The sequence below is a fragment of the Sceloporus undulatus genome, chromosome 2 (assembly GCF_019175285.1).
Source record: "Sceloporus undulatus isolate JIND9_A2432 ecotype Alabama chromosome 2, SceUnd_v1.1, whole genome shotgun sequence".
NCBI classification, from domain to species: domain Eukaryota; kingdom Metazoa; phylum Chordata; class Lepidosauria; order Squamata; family Phrynosomatidae; genus Sceloporus; species Sceloporus undulatus.
Genome location: NC_056523.1, coordinates 55,955,808 through 55,975,122, shown reverse-complemented (window position 1 = coordinate 55,975,122; position 19,315 = coordinate 55,955,808). Strand labels below are relative to the sequence as shown.

The 19,315-nt window shown below is 40.3% G+C and overlaps 1 protein-coding gene across 5 annotated transcripts; it reads left to right on the top strand.

The window, feature by feature from the left end:
• Positions 1 to 864: 864 nt before the first annotated feature.
• HMCES (5-hydroxymethylcytosine binding, ES cell specific) lies at positions 865 to 16,795 on the top strand. Of its 5 annotated transcripts, XM_042454070.1 has the most exons (8): positions 1,183 to 1,348; positions 1,473 to 1,688; positions 4,256 to 4,499; positions 7,208 to 7,351; positions 11,833 to 11,952; positions 13,511 to 13,683; positions 14,165 to 14,357; positions 15,110 to 16,795. In XM_042454070.1, the coding sequence occupies exons 3-8, from the start codon at positions 4,317 to 4,319 to the stop codon at positions 15,320 to 15,322; spliced, it is 1,026 nt and encodes a 341-aa protein (XP_042310004.1). In that variant the 5' UTR covers positions 1,183 to 1,348; positions 1,473 to 1,688; positions 4,256 to 4,316; the 3' UTR covers positions 15,323 to 16,795. The 5 variants fall into 5 exon arrangements, with proteins under 5 accessions (XP_042310006.1, XP_042310005.1, XP_042310001.1 ...); XM_042454071.1 differs by lacking the exons at positions 1,183 to 1,348; positions 1,473 to 1,688 and adding an exon at positions 866 to 1,153; XM_042454067.1 differs by lacking the exons at positions 1,183 to 1,348; positions 1,473 to 1,688 and adding an exon at positions 867 to 1,157.
• Positions 16,796 to 19,315: the final 2,520 nt, after the last annotated feature.

The window sequence follows — 19,315 nt, the reverse complement described above, 5'->3', positions numbered from 1 at the left end:
CAGGGCCATCCAGTCCAACCCCATTCTGCCGTGCAGGAACTCACAGTTAATGCATCCCTGACAGATGGCCATCCAGCCTCTGTTTAAAGACCTAGGGAGACTCCACCAAACACCAAGGGAGTGTGTTCCACTATCAAATAATAGCTCAGTCAGGAAGTTCCCCCTAATGTTGAGGCAGAATCTCTTTTCCTGCAGCTTGCATCCATTGCTCTGGGTCCTGTTCTCTGGAGCAGCAGAAAACAAGCTTGCTCCCTCCTCAATGTGACATCCTTTCAAATATTTAAACAGGGCTACCATATATCAGCTCTTAACCTTCTCTTCTCCAGGCTAATCACACCTAGCTCCCTAAGCCTCTCCTCATAGGGCTTTATGGCTTCCAGGCCCTTCACCATTTTGGTGGGCCTCCTCCAAGCAGCGCAGGGGGCCTTGGAGGTGTCGCCCTGAGGTGAGGGGGACTCGAGGGCACACAACAACAACAACAACAACAACATATTTTTGTGGGTTTTGGGGGCTATGTGGCCGTGTTCTGGAAGCGTTTCTTCCTCCCGTTTCGCCAGCATCTCTGGCTGGCATCTTCAGAAATCTCCGAGGAAGTCAGCCAGAGATGCTGGGGAAACGTCTGGAAGAAACGCTTCCAGAACAGGGCCACATAGCCCCCCAAACCCACAAAAAGCCCTATGGATGCCGGCCATGAAAGCCCTGGACTCCAACCACCCCTCCCCTTCTTGTTCTGGGTTATTCTGCTGTGCGGAGGATGCCTGCAGCCTTTGTTTATAAGGCCCCCCTGGGCCCAGCCTTGCGTGAGGGAAGAGGAGGCGGCGGCGGCGGCCTCTTTTCTCCACCCCCGGAGCCAAAGAGGGGGGCCAGGGAGGCTAGCCAGGCGAGGAGGAGGAGGACCAGGCCTTTGATTGGGGCCTAGGCGGGCCACTTCCAGGCCGGAGCTGGGCGAAGGAGGCGCCAAGAAGCGAGCGAGCGAGAGGGAGCCCTTCTTCCTCAGCTCTACCCAAAGAGGAGGCTTGCTTTCCTTGTCTTTGTTATTATTATTCCTCTCCAGGGAAAGGGCGGGAGCCTGAGCTGTTTGGGGGTGGCTCATTCTAACGTGCAAAGGCTTCACGTGAAGAAGAGGCGGGCTCCTGCTCGGTTCCCTTTCCAGGCAGGTGAGCAAGGCGCCCTCTTCTTCCCTGCCTCCATCTCCCTCAGGCAGGCGGCCCTCCTCCTCCTCCTCCGGTGTGTTTTATTACTAGGGCGGGGTGTCCTCCTTTTCCCGGGCACGTCCTCCATTTCTTCTAGCAGCAGCAGCAGCAGTATCAGAGAGTCGTATAGTGCAGTTATTTTCATCAGCCAGTCAGTAAGTTTTTCTCTCCCTTAACTGCTCCCAAGCAGTGATGCCTTTATCGGGACAACCAAAATGCACAATTACACGTTGCAAGCTTTCGAAGTCACACTGGCTTCTTCTTCTTCTTCTTCTTCAGGCAACCAGGACTAAGGAATTGAAGGTGTTAGCCATAGGCCTGCATTTCCTGTTCCTGGTCCTAGTTCAGATGCTAGGGAGGGCTGCCTGAAGCCAGGGAAATTTGATGTCCATTTGCAATTCAAAGAAGATCTTTCCTTGGAGTCCAGCATGCCTGCTTTGCCTCCACACCAACTGAAGTTTTCCTGATGCAAAACATGAAGGCTTCTTATCCTAGGTTGGGTTTCATTTTGTTGCCAGGTTTAATTCAGAGAACGTTTTCCATTGCTTCCTTTAAGGCTGAGACAGTGAGGCTTGCCAAGGTCACCTGTGGGTTTTCCAGACCGAGGGCCCAGGTCCTCTGGAGCCTTAGTCCAACACTCAAACTACTACGCCTTGCTGTCTCTATAGTTTGCTGGCTGCTCTTAATTATTCAGGGTGGTAGAAACAAATGGCAATTAGGAAGAGGTTTGAAAAGGTTCTCTCCAAACTGGCTTGAGGGCAGTACATGCAGAAGAGATCTAGCAGTCTTGGGGGACCTCAGGCTGAATGGGAATCAGTAATGTGATGCAGCAGGTGAAAAGGCTAATATGATATTAGGCTGCATCAATAGAAGTATAGCGAGTAGATAGTGCCACTCTGTTCTGCTTTGGTCGGGCCTTACCTGGAATACTGTGTCCAGTTTAGGGCACCACAATTCAAAAAGGATGTTGAGTAGCTGGAGCATGTCCAGAGGAGGGCGACCAAAATGGTGAAGGGTCTGGAAACCATGCCTTAGGGAGCTGGGGATGTTTAGCCTGGAGAAGAGAAGGTTAAGAGGTGATATGATAGCCCTGTTTAAATATTTGAAGGGGTGTCATAGTGAGGAGAGAACAAGCTTGTTTTCTGCTGCTCCAGAGAATAGGACTTGGAACAACGGATGCAAGCTGCAGGAAAAGAGATTCCACCTCAACATTAGAAGGAATGTCCTGACAGTAAGAGCACACTCCATTAGTATTTGGTGGAGTCTCCTTCTTTGGAGGAGGCTGGATAGCCATCTGTCAGGGATGCTTTGATTGTGTGTTCCTTCATGGCAGGGGTTGGACTGGATGGCCCTTGAGGTCTCTTCCAACTGTAGGATTCCAAGATGGAAGAGATGCACATTAAGGCAGTACATTTATTAGGATCAGGATGTCACAGAAAGGTGTGCAGACTTTCAGGTTTCTCCAGCACTCTTATGCCAGATGGTAAACAGAACAATGGATTAGACACAGGAAATCTGACTGATGCTTAAGCCATGAAATCCGTCACAGAAAATAGAAAACATTCTATCTTAAAACTGTGAGTAAGTGAATACTTAGTGCCTTCAAACATTTTGACATTACAGGTTGAATATCCCTTATCAGGAAATCTGAAATACTCCCAAATCCCAAACTACCACAGATTGTCGACATGGGTGGCTGAGATAGTGGCACCTTTGCTTTCTGATGGTTCAGTGTATACGGCCAGTCCTCCATATGCACTGATTTTTTTATCCATGACTTGAAAATATATATTTTTAAAAATCCAAACAGCAATCCTTAGTTTTGCCATTTAAATATGGGACACCGTTTTACTATTTATTGTTGTTAACTGCCTTCGAGTTGACCCTGACCTACGGTGACCCTATGGATGAGACATCTCCAAGACCCACTGTCCTCCACTGCTCTGCCTAGGTCCTGTAAATTTAGGCCTATGACCTGTCTGATTATTTAATGGGACTTGAACATCCATGGATTTTGGTATCCACGAGGGTCCTGGAATCAAACCCTAGCCAAAACAAAGAGCTCACTGTACAAACTTTGATTCCTGTACAAAATTATTTAATATATTTTATAAAATTACCTTCTGGTTATATGTATATGAAATACTGTACAAATGCATTTTGTGTTTAAGTTTGGGTCCCATCTTCAAGATATCTCAATACACACACAAATATTCCAAAAATCCAAAGATGTCCCAAACCCAAAATACTTCTGACCCCAAGCATTTTGGATAAGAGATACTCAGTCTATATTAGTGAGATGACAGATTTTCAATTTTCTGTTATGCCCCAGACAATTAATTATGCTTTTGTATAACTTTGTAGAGTAGATAGTTGACATATGGTTGCAGCATTGTGTGATAAGTGCCAGCTCAGATATTCTTAAAAGGGGTTTGAGACACATTCAAGGAAAATCCCCGCTTTCCATGATGGCTGTATGTTACCTCCAAAATCAGAGACCACATGTCCCACTATACCACTTGCTGGGAAATGACAGTGAGAAGGTGAAACTACCCTCATGTTCAGCTCATCAGCTTCCCATAAGGATATGGTTGGACACTGGGTAATGGGATGCTGGATTAGTCAGGCCTTTGGCCTTATTAATATCCTTGAGTTCTGAAGTCCTTGATCTCCCTGCCCCCTTGTCTGAAAGTACAGGGTCATTGTGTACAACAGGGATGGATGGACAACTGTGGCTCTCCAAATATTTTTGGACAGCCACTTCCATAGTCTCTTACCACTGCTGGCTAAACCTGGTTGAAGTTATAATCGAACAACAACATATTTGCCCCACGTGTACTTCTCCCAAAGTGGGAATCATCTTTAGAAGCCTGCTTGTGAATACATACTTCTGAAACAAAATTTACTTTAACTTTATTACCTATTTGTTAATCACTGTGGGAGTGCTGTGAGGAGAATATGTATTGTACTTTAAATGAAGTTACACATGAGACAGTCAACTCAAGAGCATTCTGACTTTAAAGCCGCTGGTTGAAGGCTTCCCTCTATGTATTTGTTTTTAGAACTGGAGTCCCAACAAGGCCTGTAGGCCATTGCTTTGAATGTATAGGCTGCTGCTGAAGAATGTGTGGTCGCACAGCTGTTTCTCTAGGAGCAGATCGTATCCGTCGTGCCTGTGCATACTGTGATACCCAAGGGAGGAGAAGACACCCTGAATGGAAAAATGCTGACCAGTACAGCCCATCTTACAATAAGAGCCCACAGTCTAACAACCCTGTGCTCCTCTCCCGAAAGCACATTGAAAAGGTAAACATTCAAATTATGTGTTAGTCTGATATTGCATAGTGCTTAGAATAATTGTTCATGGGGATACTTTTCTATTTTCTGGTGTTTTTACATTCATATTCTGTGCCTTAACTAGGACCATGAGATCAACAGTCCACAAATAAGAGGAACTATGATGTCTGCTGTATGAAATTCATTGGTGCATAAGCATTTTAATGTAAGGGACATCTGTTGTATTTTATGCTTCTGTGATCTTTTAGAAAAAAAGAGAAGTTTAGAGGAGGTATGCCTCAAAATAAGACACTTGGCAACTTTTGCTTTACACATATGACCAAACTTTAATAAATATTCATTCAAGTCATCAAGACCAATATTACCATCATCTATGGTTTTAACAGTGAGATGAGGTTGTAATAAAGTGCAAGGCTCCTTGTGTTTCTCCTCTGTATTATCAAAACAGGATTGAGGAAACTACCTTTTCTGAAATTATTGGGCTCCAATTTCCTTCAGCCCTAACCAGCATAGTCAGTTGTTGGAGACAGTGGGAGTTAGGATCCAACAGCTTGAAGACTATAGGTTGCCCGATCCTGTGTTAAGGGTATGTGCCGCTGTTGACGATAATAGGGCAGGGCAATCCATAGATGATCCAATCTGCAGATGGCTAGCCTGCTAATATGGAGGACTGACTGTATTAGCAGTTAAAGCATGCTTTCTAATTTACAGTGAAATTAACAATCAGGACTTCAGAAGATACACAACTGTTGCCTTTGTAGATCAAGAATAAAAAAAGTTATGACATTTTTGAAATATTTGAGTTTGTAGTCAGTGATACTACTCTTGATACTACTACTCTTGCAACATGGATGTCAAACATTGCTTATACTACATTGATGGCATGTGGTTGAAAGATGGGGGTGAGGCATCCTCCCTGCTCATACCATAAAATACCCCCTCTACACTATAATAATTAATGAACTGGTTTCAGTGCTTTTTACCATTAACTAAGAGATATCTGTTGATTATTGAATTAGGAACGTAGTATTTTCTAATGTTTAGCACTGCATATGTGTTTTAAAGTTTCAAGGCAATAAGACTATTTTAGCACTTGTTTTTAACTCTTTGAAAACAAGTCACTCAAGAAGTAGCAATGAAAGTAAATTTGACTAAACTTTGTCAAAATGAAGAAGTGAAACCCCTTGGTATGTTTCAATTGTCTGTACTGTGAAAAGTGGAAGAAATGACTCATATAAAGAGTAGAAGGTACACTTGAAGTGGGCAGGTCTTGTTGTGCGATCCATGTTTACAAATCTAAGAGTACAGTGCCACTCTATTACTGGGGCTTACTTCCACAAAATGTTCACAAGAGCAGTACCTAAACATTATTTAACATTAAAATGGTATGCATGTCTACCTATAAGTAAATCCTGTTATGTTCAATGGGTCTTACTTCCTGGTAGTTGTGCTATAATGTGGTGATTTGTGCTATAATGGATGGTCTATTTTTGGAAGGATATGAGACACCTGAGCAAGCATTTTAAAGACACTTGTTTATAACAGGGGTAGGAAATATGTGGTCCTGCAGAAGTTGGGCCAGAATTCCCATAATTCCTAACAAGCATAGTCAGTGAATATCAATGATGGGAGTCCCTGCCCAACCGCTTCCATAGGGGTACCGTAAATATCCTTCATCTGTGATGTACCAAATGCAGTCTTAAGTTAGAGCCCTAATTGCATAATCCAAAGGTTCCATTAAGCGCAGTAAGAATAATATCTAGGCAGACATGCATAAGTGGCTTTGTCCAGTGATTATTCAAGTACAGGTACGTGGCTTCTCAAGGGCACAGAGAACCATTTTTAAAAATGCCTAGCTACTCCCCTAATTAAGACTGTAGCTACAAACTAAAGAGTAGTCTAGAACTCAATTCCTCTTGACTGTGAGAGGAGGTAATTATTGTTAGCAATTCAGCTATTATATTAAATGGTGTTTTAATTGTTCTATTTATAACCTGATTTAATGTGCTCTGCTGTAATGTGACTTGCTTAGCTATATTTAATGTCATGTTTACTTGAATATTTTCCTTGCATTTTTTGTTTTGCTGTAGTATTTGTAATCATACTCTGTATACATGGAAAATATTCATCCCAACAGAACTAAACTATTTTTACAGAGGTGGATGGCTATTTGTTGGGTATGCTTTGAATGGGAGTTTCTGCATGGCAGGGGGTTGGACTGGATGGCCCTTGTGGTCTCCTCCAACTCTATGATTCTTTGATAATTACTATTACTGTGGTTTGGTTTTCTAATCAGCGTTCAGCAACTGACTTGACTGGAACCTGTCAGTTCCACAGCAAAACCCCCCCCCCCCCAAAAAAAAAAAACAGGGCACAATATGGTATAGCTTTTCACTAGCTGAGAGATGCATGTGGAAGCACATATCCCTGGTTGGATGGGAAGCTGCATGTGCAGATGGGTATAAAAAACACACTTCAGCAAAATAACTATGGCTTGTGTGTGCAGTTTTTGAAAGATAAAAATCCTGCTGATTTAGAAGGGGGGCTTCTAGATTGAGCCCCTTTTGTACTTTGTTCCTACAGCAGCAGGGTTTTTGTGCTTTAAAAAGTCTCTATGCTGTCCTCATCAGCTCTGCACATACATAGATTTTGCAGTCTTTATGTGTGTTTGTGGATACTTTCCCTCAGGGTTTCTTTCTTTTTATGCTTTATGAAAGGATGCCAGCTCTTCCGAGCGTATGCTTATGGCCATGCGTTGGGGGCTGGTTCCAGCCTGGTTCAAGGAATCTGACCCATCTAAAATGCAGTACAACACTGCCAATTGCCGTAGTGATACCATGATGGAGAAACTCTCGTACAAGGTTAGTTCTTGTTTATTTGAAATATGTTTGGTTTCTCCCCTGCCATGCCAATTCCATTCATGTTTTTGAACCAGGTAAAAACTCCCACAAAAATGGAAGCTTTTCCACAGAAGCATCTGTAACAGTTGCCCTGCTTCACCAAATGTAAATAACTCTGTACTGCATGCTGTGAACCCAGCCTCTTGATTTTTCTGTAAGGGAAGAGCCCACCAGGTGATAGCATTTCACATGGTACACTTGACAGAGCAGCTTTGAGATAACCTGCTGCTTGGTCTCTGTGCAGGTTACAATAGAGTAAACACAAATAATCCTGACTGTGTGGAAGGTGTTTAGAAATACAATAGTGCAAGTGGAGGTCCATAAACCTCACTAAAAGATTTGTTCTGATTAATATTTTCTTCAGAGAAAAATGACCTTCGGCCCATTTCTGCCCTAGACACCACTCTGATAAGAAAACACTGTTCAGGTTGGAAACTTTATCCTTCTTTTCTTTCTGTACTACCTTCTTTCCACCAAAAGCAGCTGCTTTTAAAAAAATTCTTTTTATTAATAAACTTCATATATTTACAAATCACAAACATTCATCATATAAGCTTTTTCCTTACACATCTCGAATGCACCAATCATCACATTTGGACCGGGAAATTTCCCTCTCCCCTTCCCTCCCCTAACCTCCATCTCCTTTCCTACTCCTCTCTAGTTACACACTACGTCTACTGTTACTTTTCACCCTGTCTCCTAACCAATCCCTATATTTTCATTCCACTCCTCTCCTCTCTCAGCCTCTATCTCTAGCCTCTCTCATACACTTCATGCTTTCACTCTTCACACTTACATTCACCATCTTCTTCTCCCTTGCTGTTCCTTCCCTTCCTAACTTTCCCTGGTCACAGCTTGTTCTGTGTTCAGTCAGTCTCTGTTCTCATTCATATGACTTGCACCACCAGCATTAGAAAAAAACAGAGATCAGTCTACTTTCTTATAACATAACTATAATAATAATAGTAGTAGTAGTAGTAGTAGTAGTAGTTATTTATACCCCGCTCTTCAGCCAAAAGGCTATCAGAGCGGCTTACAGTTTGGTAATTAGACATTTTCCTGCCCTCAGGCTTACAATCTCAAAACTATGTTCTACATTTTGTTTAGACTCTTTTATCACTACAATGCTACTCAATCTCAAATGACATGTTTTCCTATTCAATCCCCTATTACCACTAGTTCCCCCTAAGAGTCGCTTATATAACCATTTCACATCTTATTTTTATCTATCATTTAAATTGTTCTTCAAATATAACTTTATTAACCCTTTTCAGTCACTTTAGATTGATCAACTGTCACTGCATGTAATTTAGGTTATCTTTCTTTCCGTTATTCAATTATTCACTGCTGTAGATTGATATTATCCATTTCCATCATCAATTATAATCAGGAGGTTCCCCCATTTCTCTTTTATATACTTTCTCACATCATCCCATTCTATAGAGGTCTTCTCCATTGAATCATTTTTCATTATACAAGTTAATCTATCCACTACCAACGAATCATATAAATAATTTATCCACTCTTTTACCTTATGAACTTCTTTGGCTTTCCATTTTTGGTCATATAAAATTCTAGCGGTAGTAACCATATACATCAGTACTTTCCCATATTTTCTATTAAGTTCGTCTTCAAACTTCCCCAATAACATTCTTTCTGGTGTCATTTTCAAGTTAATATCTAAGATCTTGTTCATTTCTTGTATTATAGCTGTTTTTGACAGAATGGAAGAATCTACTCAAATATTGTTAACACAGCTGTTAGGCCAGTGTGGTTGGGCCACTTAGGCGAATTCTACTTCTTCTTGCTCTGGATGCTCAGCTGTCCACTCCTCCTCCATTTTCTAGATTCCTTTTTATGTTTGTAAATATAACTGATGCTCCTTTATCTTTATAATGGTTGTAAAGAAGAGGAAATTTCAGCAGGTGTTGCTTCTCATGAAGCCAGGTAACAAGCAACACCTGCTGAAATTCCCTTTTCTTACACCTGCTTGGGTTTTTTAAAAAATTAAATATCTCTACATAATAAAACATACTATACTTGGTGTAATATCCATAGTTGTATAAATCTCTTTCCAACCAATATATTAAGCTTTACGTTATTACAATATTAATTAATAATGTATTGATCTTCATTATTTACTGATAAAATTTACTATCTAATGTCATACAAGTTGTTCTCTGCATAAAAGATATGTTTCTATTTATTTATATGGTATCCCATCTTAATATACACTTCAGATACCTAAATCATGTCATGTTTTAACTCTTTTACCTTATTCTCCTTATATCCCATTTTTTAACTGTTAAAGGTATAGGAGCCCTTTTCAGTTCTAATCTGGCAACCCTGTCCTTCATCTATTTGAACATGATTAAGCCAAATCCAGGGAACAATAAAGAATCCTCCCTTATCTGTCCTTATATGTATTTCTCTGTTATAGGTGCAGGTTCCAATCCAGAGCTTGTAAACATTACTTTTTCGGACCATAATTCCCAAAGTAAAAGCTAAATAAGACTCCTGGGAGATCACTAGAATGTGGCCTGTAATCTCATCCCACTGGGTGATTGGAGGCTGGGTTAGTATTAGAAAATACATTTGAAAATACAGGAGAGGGGACCCTTTCTTTTAGCCTGATAAAGAAATACAATATAGTGTGCTCCTTAGAAAGATGAACATCAAAAACAGAAATATAAAAATAAGGACAGAGGCAATCTATTAATTGCCAATAAGGTTATTAATGATAATAATGGCAAGGAAGTATGATGTAGTGATTTGAGTGCTGGAGTATGGCTCTGGAGACCAGGGTTTGAATCCTTGCTCAGCTATGAACCCACTTTCCTTGGGCAATTCACACTCTTTCAGCCTCAGAGGAAAGGCAAAAGCAAACCCTCCTTTGAATAAATCTTCCCAACAAAAAACTGTGATAGATTGGAAATGTCTTGAAGGCATATAACAACAACATTTCTTAAATTGGATTTGTACTACTTGTAATAGTGAGCTTTGAAAAATAACTGAAACACTCACAAACTCCCATTAAGGAGCAGAATGCTAATTGGGGATTGGAGGGGATTTTTGTCCTTTCACCTCAGATATTCAGAAACCATAATGTACGAACAGTTCCATGAGGCTAATTTTGGCTGCACAAAAGCCTAGTGCAGTTATAGGACATTTACGAGGCACTATCACTGTATTAAACAAGGCCATCTAATTTGCAGCAAGCAAGGGATGAAACATAAACACACAGCAGATTCCCCTTTGTATTTATCCTCCTCAGTGAGGCGACATAACACTAAGACTTCAAAATATTTATGCTGTGAAAGCCTACTGCTGCAAATCTAGCTGATACATGAAAATACCACTGAATGCTACAGAAAATTTCTGCAAATATAGACCCCTGTCAGCCTAAAGATACGAAGTCATTTCCAGCTAAAAAATTATTCATAGTATAGTATGGTAACTGAACCTTCACTTGAAGGAGTGCCTTCTCTCACACAATCCGTCCCGCACTCTCAGAATATCAGGAAAACATCTATTAGAATGTCCGAGAGTGAGATTGTCAACAACTCACAAGAGGTCATATACATCGACAGCACCGACTCTCTGGAACAACCTCCCTGACGAAATTCGAGCCTCCTCCACTGTAGATGCCTTCAAGAAGGCTTTGAAGACACATTTATTTCAATTAGGATACCCACCTGACTCTTTGTAGTCATTATTCTTGACAGAATTACACTTTATTGCACTTTATAGACTGATAGATCTTCAGATGTGTTTTTATGTATATTAATATTTGTAGATTTTATATTTTTTTTAAACTGAATGTAACTATATTCTTGATGTGCACCGCTTTGATAATTGGAAAAGCGGTATATAAATAAAGCCTTATTATTATTATTATTATTATTAGCTTACAATGAATGTTGAGGAATCCCTATAAGGTCATGAAAGTCACAACAAGTATAACTAGTCATTTAAAGTTTCTTTCCTTATGACTATAGTGAAAACAAATGAGAGACATGTCAGCAGGCTCTGTTTGCAACCTTCTAGAATCAGAATCGTAGAGTTGGAAGAGACCACAAGGGCCATCCAGTCCAACCCCCTGCCATGCAGGAACTCTCAATCAATGCATCCCTGACAGATGGCCATCCAGCCTCTGCTTAAAGACCTCCAAAGAAGGAGACTCCACTGCACTCCGAGGGAGTGTGTTCCACTGTCGAACAGCCCTTACTGTCAGGAAGTTCCTCCTAATGTTGAGGTGGAATCTCTTTTTCTGCAGCTTGCATAAAAACACATTTGCTCTTCATAGGATCTAATATAAGCTACTACTAAATCCTACCATTGTCTGTTAAAAACAAATGTCTGTTTTTAAATGTGTATGAAGCTGCTATTTGCATGAACTGATATTTCTTCTCCTTTCTCTTTCTCTCTCTCTGTTTCCAAAGGGACCCCTTGTAAAAGGCAAACGCTGTGTGGTGCTGGCTGACGGTTATTATGAGTGGCAACAACGTAATGGACAGAAGCAACCCTATTTCATTTATTTTCCCCAGAATGATCAAGAAACGGTACAACATTAGAGAAATAATAGTACTGATGCTAAGGTCCACACTCGCTTTTACCTCTCTGCACTAATGTCCACTTTGTTTCAGAAAGTATGTCCTTTATTCTATTCCATTCTATTTCATGTGATTAAGCAGATGCTTGAAGGTATTACATCACATACATATAGGCCAGGTTCTCTGCATAACATATATACAGGTATTGACTGGTGTTTTGGGAAATAAATAACTTATCTAAAAAAGCCAAGTCAGATATAGGTACTAGTGTTGCCCCCCCCCCCTTTTTTTTTTTTTTTTTTATCTTTTGTGTGGCAACAGATGCTGGTTTGGAAAAGGGGAGCAAGCCAGCGATATGATTCCCAAGCTTGTCAGAATGAAATGCACAGGCACTATGTTTTCAGTCTTTCTCCTTTCAATTCCTGTTGCCCTCTGGTATTGTAGTATGAGCACTGTCAGAAAACCTACATGAACAACTTGGTTGAAAGGCTGTAATGTGAAGAGAGGGGAGAAGATGCTTCTAAGCCTAAAGCTTTGCTTCCAAGCAGCTGGGGAAAAGCACCAAACATTTTGAAGAATAAAGAATATAGATGTATTAGAACAAACAGCTGTGCTACTAGCCTGGAACTTGGTCCTGGATGAACCCCATGCAAATGTGGGAGAAGATTTTGCCTCAAGTTATCCAGGTCCAAAGCCATAAAATGGTTTGAAAGTAAACATCACCAGTAAGTATTTTGGTGGGCCATGATCTGTGTTCCCAATGCCTGGTTTTGATTAGCCACCTAGTAGCCGTGTATTGAGTCAACTGCAGTTTCTGAGCAGTCTTCAAAGGCAGACCCCACCCCACAATCCAGTACATTGTAGTAATCTAATCTTGCGATTGCAAGAGCATGTAGCCAGAATTTCTCTATTTGGAAGGGTTCGTAATTATCAAAAGGTATTCTGTGCCACTGAGGCCACTTGTTCTTCTAGTACTTGACCTGGATCAGTGAGCTCATGTGATGATGTAGAGAAAGAATGTACTAGAGCACACCTTGGTGGCTATCTCAGTGCAAATCTGAGCAAGTCCAGTTAAATGCTCAATATTGAGCCTACTTTAGGTATAGTGAAGATGCCAGTGAAGAAGAAATATTCCTTTCTCATCTTTGAGTTCTTTGAATTCCATCCAAGGGAAGCTTTTTAGTGATTCAGAGCATATCTCACCTTGGTTCACAGGGTGCTGTCAGAGAGTGCTTTGCAACCTTGTGTGACCTACTTGCTAAACACTTTAAAGATGGCATTGTTTGTGGACTCGCTCAGTTCAATATGTCCTGGATTCACTTAGTTCAACAGTTCAGTATGTGGATGTGCACTATCTTGCCTTGGCTTATATGATGAATTGCAGATATTGTGGCTTAGAAGTAGTGATGCACCAGATAAGGGCTAACAAGCTGGTACTCATTGCCAGCAAGAAGAACTACAGATGGGTGGTTCATCTATCCAGAGAGGTGGTGTTTCACTTGTTCTGGAAGGATTTGTGCACCTGCTAAAAGTAAATTTTTAATCATGTGATCTCTTCATTCTGCAGTTCAGTAAACCTGATGTGAAGGATGAGGATGAGGATTTGAAGGAGAGCAGGAGGCTACTCACCATGGCTGGCATTTTCGATTGCTGGGAGCCTCTTAATGGAGGAGAAGCACTGTACAGCTACACCATCATCACAGTAAATGCTTCTAATGCTGTAAGCGCTATTCATAACAGGTAAGAGAGAATAAATATAGAGAGGTTTCTTGAAGAACATACTGTAATAAAGGAGATAGCTGGAGATAATGCTTCACTTTCTGTGCCTTGTTTTTTGCTCTCTATACTTGTTAGTGTGGTTGTATATGTTTAGATAAATTGAAATGAAGGTGAAATGTACAAGTAAAAAAGTCTTTCTGTTCCATTAAAATTATTCATCTCAGAGATGAGCATCTCACTAGTAGTGACTTAATTTGTGTGTCCAGTTTTCACTGTGTTAATGCTGTCTTTGATGGCAGTCATATTAATTATTCTTAATCTGTTGCATGACCTTGTCAATCTATGCAAATTTTTCTTGATAAATTCTCCCTCGATCTCCATCCTGATTTGGGGGGGGGGGGTATGTGTGTGGATTCTTATTGATGCTTCGACTGTGTGTCATTTGTTAAATGTTATAGACTACTTTAGGGATTTCCTTGCCACATTTGCATTTTTATTTTAGGATGCCAGCTATCCTAGATGGGGATGACGCAGTTAGAAAATGGTTAGACTTTGCTGAAATACCCTCACAAGAAGCACTTAAGCTTATATATCCCATAGAAAACCTTGCATTCCATCCAGTTGCAACCATAGTGAACAATTCCCGAAACAATACACCAGAATGCATTGTACCCATTGAACTGGACCTGAAGAAGGTATGGTCTGGTAACACATTTCTGCCACATTTGTGTCTTAAGATCTCTGGTGTTTAATATTATGTCTGATAACTTCATGTTACAGTTTAAGCTTCTCTATGAAATAGTAATTGTGTTTATGTTACAGATTAATTGGGAAACAAGCACAAATCACAGAAGATCTGTTCAGGTGTTTAGGAAGCATTTTTAACAGATAGGTGCATGCTAGCCTCCTCCATCCCTCTGTCTCCAGTTCTGTTGTTCTTTCCACATGGAAACTGACAAGTCTGAATAGGAGAGCTTTTACTTCATTATAGAGACCCATCATATGATTGAGAACCCTATTTTCCCCCAGATTCATCACTATCCGCATGAGGAAGGGACTAGCTCACTCACCTCTTCGCATGCTATATCAACATGTTTCCTAAGCACCTGAACAGAACTAGAGTGAATGTGTACCAGTCTTCATCAGACTTTTCTGGGTTATTTGAAAAGATCTTAGTAAGGCTAGAAAAGACTTTAGGTTCCATTCTCCAACCACAAAGCCAACTTTTCATTCTGCATAATTTATTTTAGAAAAATTCTACGCTTATTTTTCCCCCCAGCAAAACATACTTCACTTCACTTACATTCTGAAAACTCCAGGAAACATCATTACTGTGTATTAGGGAGGTTAACTGAATTAGTCTTCAGTTCCAGATGAAACTTATATTCATTATTCATAATAGTGACACACACACACACACACACCATCATTTTTTATGTGTTTTTAGGAGACCAAAGTTAGTGCAAGCAGCAAAATTATGTTGAACTGGTTAAAAAACAAATCTCCCAAGAAAGAAGAGGAGAAAGAAGATGACATACCAAGATGGTCCAGTCAATTCATCCAAACAGCACCATCTAAGAGGTCCAGTACAAGCCTCATGCATCAGTGGCTCAAGAAGGAAGATGGAGCAACTTCTGCAAAGCAGTCCAAAATTCTGTGATTTATTTGTCCTTTCACTGTATTCAGGAACAAATTAAGAGGCCTAACGAATATTAGACATATTCTTATTCCATCAGACATTTAAATCCAGCTGTTTCAAATGTGTGGTGTCAGATTTCAATTATTTTGACTTTTCGTTGATGCCACTCAGGTCAGCCTTGACATCTAGCATTTTCTTTCTGGCACAGATGGGAGTGTGGATTTTATTTGCAGCACTGACATTCTCTTGCCAACCTTGAGAAAGCAGCTGTACTCCAAATATGTAGGAAAATAAATAAAATAAAACAAAATAGGAAATGAAAAATCCAAGTTAAATTTGCCTCTCCTCTCAGGAGAGAATCAAGGATTCCGTTTGGCATGTATTTTGGCCTAGTGTTTACCTGATTCACTTTTTGGGTTGATTACCCTTAACTTTTCTATAAATAAAGTAGTCCACTGTTGACAACAGAGTTCTGTGGCTGTAATAGGAAGATAACTATCTGTGTTTTTAAATCAGTTCATATAATATATTTGTCTGTTTTGTAAGGCAAGAGAGAATCTCTTTCAAGAACAGTTTAAGTTTGAGCAATATTGATAGGAGAAACACTCCCATCAATGGGAGTGATGTTGTATTCTAACTAGCTGCTCAAACCTATGATGAGAAAGAAAATGAGTGGTAAAACTTTACTGTGCTTGCAGCGTAGGAAGACGTTGGGCCAAAACAGACCGGCAGTAAGCACTGGCTTGGGCGCAGCATGGGGGCGTGGCATTCATTCAGCGCACGTGCAGCTTCATGGCATTTATCAGTGCAGTTGTTTACAAGCATCGCACTGCAGAAATGCTGAAAAGCTACCACCATGGCAGAAAGGGCAGCTTTATTCCACCCCAAATAAAAGCAAACTTTTTCCGCTCCTATTTGAGGCAGAAGCTGACTGGATTGGGCTGCAGCATGCAGTTGCTGTGACCCCAATCCTGATCTCTCAGGGGCTGCATCACACAACCCCTTCGGGGCCATCTGTTTTGCCCCTAAGAGAGTCATCAGACCTATTCATAATGGGTTTATGACTGCTATACTTCACTGAAATAGAAGTTGCATATTTTGGCAATAAGAGGGAGAATGTCTTTCAGGTTGTTAATTTTATTATTAGCATATATGAAGAAGGATAAAGAGAGATGACTGCACTTCATTTATTTTGTAGCCTCCTTGTCAAATGAGTCTGAAAATAAATTACAAATGTTTGAGATTCTTAATTCTACAAATAAGTCAATTTTTTCCTGTAGGCTATGGCTCTGTAATTCTGCTTTGTTGAAAAATATTTGTCCTACTAAAAGCTAAACTACCAGAAATGAAAAAAATATTATTTTTAGTCTTACTTTCTTAATAAGCAGGAAGAGACATTATCAAACCTCTGACAACTTGAGTTGAGATTTTAGCAACTACCAAGAGAACATTAATTAAAATAATGGTTGTACAAAATAAAAGCATTTAGCTGGGGTTATTTTGTTGTTGGTTTTTAATCTGTCACCCAGCTTTGTCAATTATTTAGACTGACATTGTGAAATAAATGCTCTCCTTGTCTTGAAAGGAATAGTGGTAAACTTTGGTAGGTGAAATAGTGGAAACTTTTACATAATCTGTATGCATGAAGCATTCTTAAGTGGTTCTGCTCCTGAATTTTGTAGCCATTTTAAACTATTGTGGATATCATTTTTTATAAAACAGTCTGGGGAAATTTTGAACAAAACCACAGAACAAATGTACTACCTGAATGTACAATGAAAACAGTAATTATTTTTAATGCTAAGCTCATTTTCCCAGTACTTCCCTGTATGTACTTTCTCTTCTTTATTGTTCTTTGCCTTGGTGTCCCAGAATTTGAGGCAATCAGAGATCTTCCCGATGATTTCCCATCTTCTGCTAGAGCAGGGCATGTGGTTATTTGGGTGCAGCTCTTAACAGCCCTTGCTAGCATGGCCGGTGGTTCATTGATCAGTGACGATGGGAGTTGCAGTCAATATCTGGAGGACCATATGTTCCCCAAACCTGTGCTAATAGTGCCTTTGTGTGTGTGTTGAAGTGATAATTATCAAATGACAAGGATAATCAGGATGGTGTGGGATTCCTGTTGTACAATAGCCATTCCCTGTCAGTGGTGCAGGATAGCTACTCAAGTGTTTCAAAAATAGTGTAATGTGTAAGATGGGTTGTTAACTATGCTCCTGTAACCTCCACCATCCTCCATAGCGAAACAACAATTTTCTTACTAAGCCTCAGGTCACGAAGAAATGATAGTCTTTCAATTGGGGAGCGGTGCTTATTCAAAGCACAACTCTAAAGCCTTCTAAAGCTGTACTAAGGAATCAGTACTGTTGCTTTTTTCCTTGAATGAAAGGATCTGCCATTGAACATTTTGGCAGCTAGTGTGGAAGTTACATGTCTAGCTAGTTGGTTAACAGTAGAGTTCCTGGTCCTTGATGAAAATGTCTGACTTCAAACCATAGGTGAACAGCTTTTCTTATCACTATTGCCACTCATTGATCTTTCTAGCAAAACAAAACAAAAAAAGAACAGCTGTGCCAGATGAGACTAAAGGCCTTTTTAGCCTGATATTCTATTCCCACATCGTCTACCAGTTACATATGGGAACCCCACAAGCAGGACATTAAAAGTAATGGTGCTTTCGGAGTCATGTTCCCCTGCAGTTTAGTTACCTTGGCTAGTAACCACTGATACTCATGTCTTCCATTAATTTTACCTAATCCCCATTTAAAACCATTCTTTTGCACATTCCATAAGTTCTGCCTCTTGCACTGTTAGCATATTTTTGAGATGTCACAAGCAAAATTGTATCCAATATTCCAGGTGTGGTTTTTCAATCTGTTTTCTAATGATCCCTTAAATGGAATTTGCCTGCCAGTCAATGAAGATTAAGAGTGAGAAGCATAATACTGGAAGGCCATGTGATGCAGATGGTACTAAGCTAGAGCAACTCATGTTCTGCTTTTTGTAGGCATTTTCCTATATTTTTCTGACATAATCATATTATTATTATTATTATTATTATTATTAACCTTTATTTATGAAGCGCTGTAAATTTACACAGCGCTGTACATGCAATCTTTTTAGTTAGATGGTTCCCTGCCCTTGGGCTTACAAGCTAAAAAGACATGACACAGAAGGAGAAGGGAGTGGTGGAGGGAAAGGGTAAGAGGTCCAGCAGTTCCTCTCTACCTCCGAGGCCTGGACCAAGGCAGATGGACTGAAGGGAGGGCTTGGCTTCAAAATGGAACGTTAATCATTATCCAGGGAAATACTCACAAGTAGGATAATACATTAACAGTACATAGCAATACAGGAAATTTTCAATTTCTCCGGGCGTCAGTTCCATTCTCTCTCTTCCAGTACAAAGTTGGCTTCCCTCATGCAATTGCTTTTCCCTCCTCCTTGAACCACTGTCTTCCTAAAACTTGGGAGTAGTAGTTAAAGACATTTGGCATCTCAGCTTCCACAAGAGAAGTAGAAATAATTCAAAATATGCTACACAGCACAATCTATTGTGCTATTTTATTTTAATTGCCAGGGTTTTTTTAAAAAAAAAAGAGAGGAAAAATATTGCTTGTGAATTGATTGGGTGACTGGCTAGTCCAAAAACGTTTTGGTGCCTGAAGAGGATCCCTTAGCTTTTGGGATTCCTTATGTAGAAGGTGATGAACCGGCAGTTGGATCCTACTCTTAGCAAAGGTGACAGGACTTTTAGACTGAATGAAGGGCAGCAGACTAGTTGTTTGGGTTGTGATGCATACAACCCTCCCCCCCCCCCCCCAAACACAGCTTGTGTACTCCGGCATCTGCCACATGACAGTTGTGTAATGGCAAGGGCTGGCCACGGATGGACTGGACTGGCTTGAAGAAAGTTACAGTTGACCCTCTGCACAGATCAAACCATTCCCAGCTTGAAATATTCAAAACAAATATCAATTCCAAAAAGGAAAGGTAGATATTTTGCCATTTTAT

Excerpts from the sequence above, each read along its gene's own strand:
- HMCES (XM_042454071.1), top strand. The coding sequence starts at position 4,317 with ATGTGTGGTCGCACAGCTGTTTCTCTAGGAGCAGATCGTATCCGTCGT. Across the intron at positions 7,352-11,832 it reads TGGAGAAACTCTCGTACAAG|GGACCCCTTGTAAAAGGCAA; the intron begins GTTAGTTCTTGT and ends CTGTTTCCAAAG. Across the intron at positions 11,953-13,510 it reads CCCAGAATGATCAAGAAACG|TTCAGTAAACCTGATGTGAA; the intron begins GTACAACATTAG and ends TTCATTCTGCAG.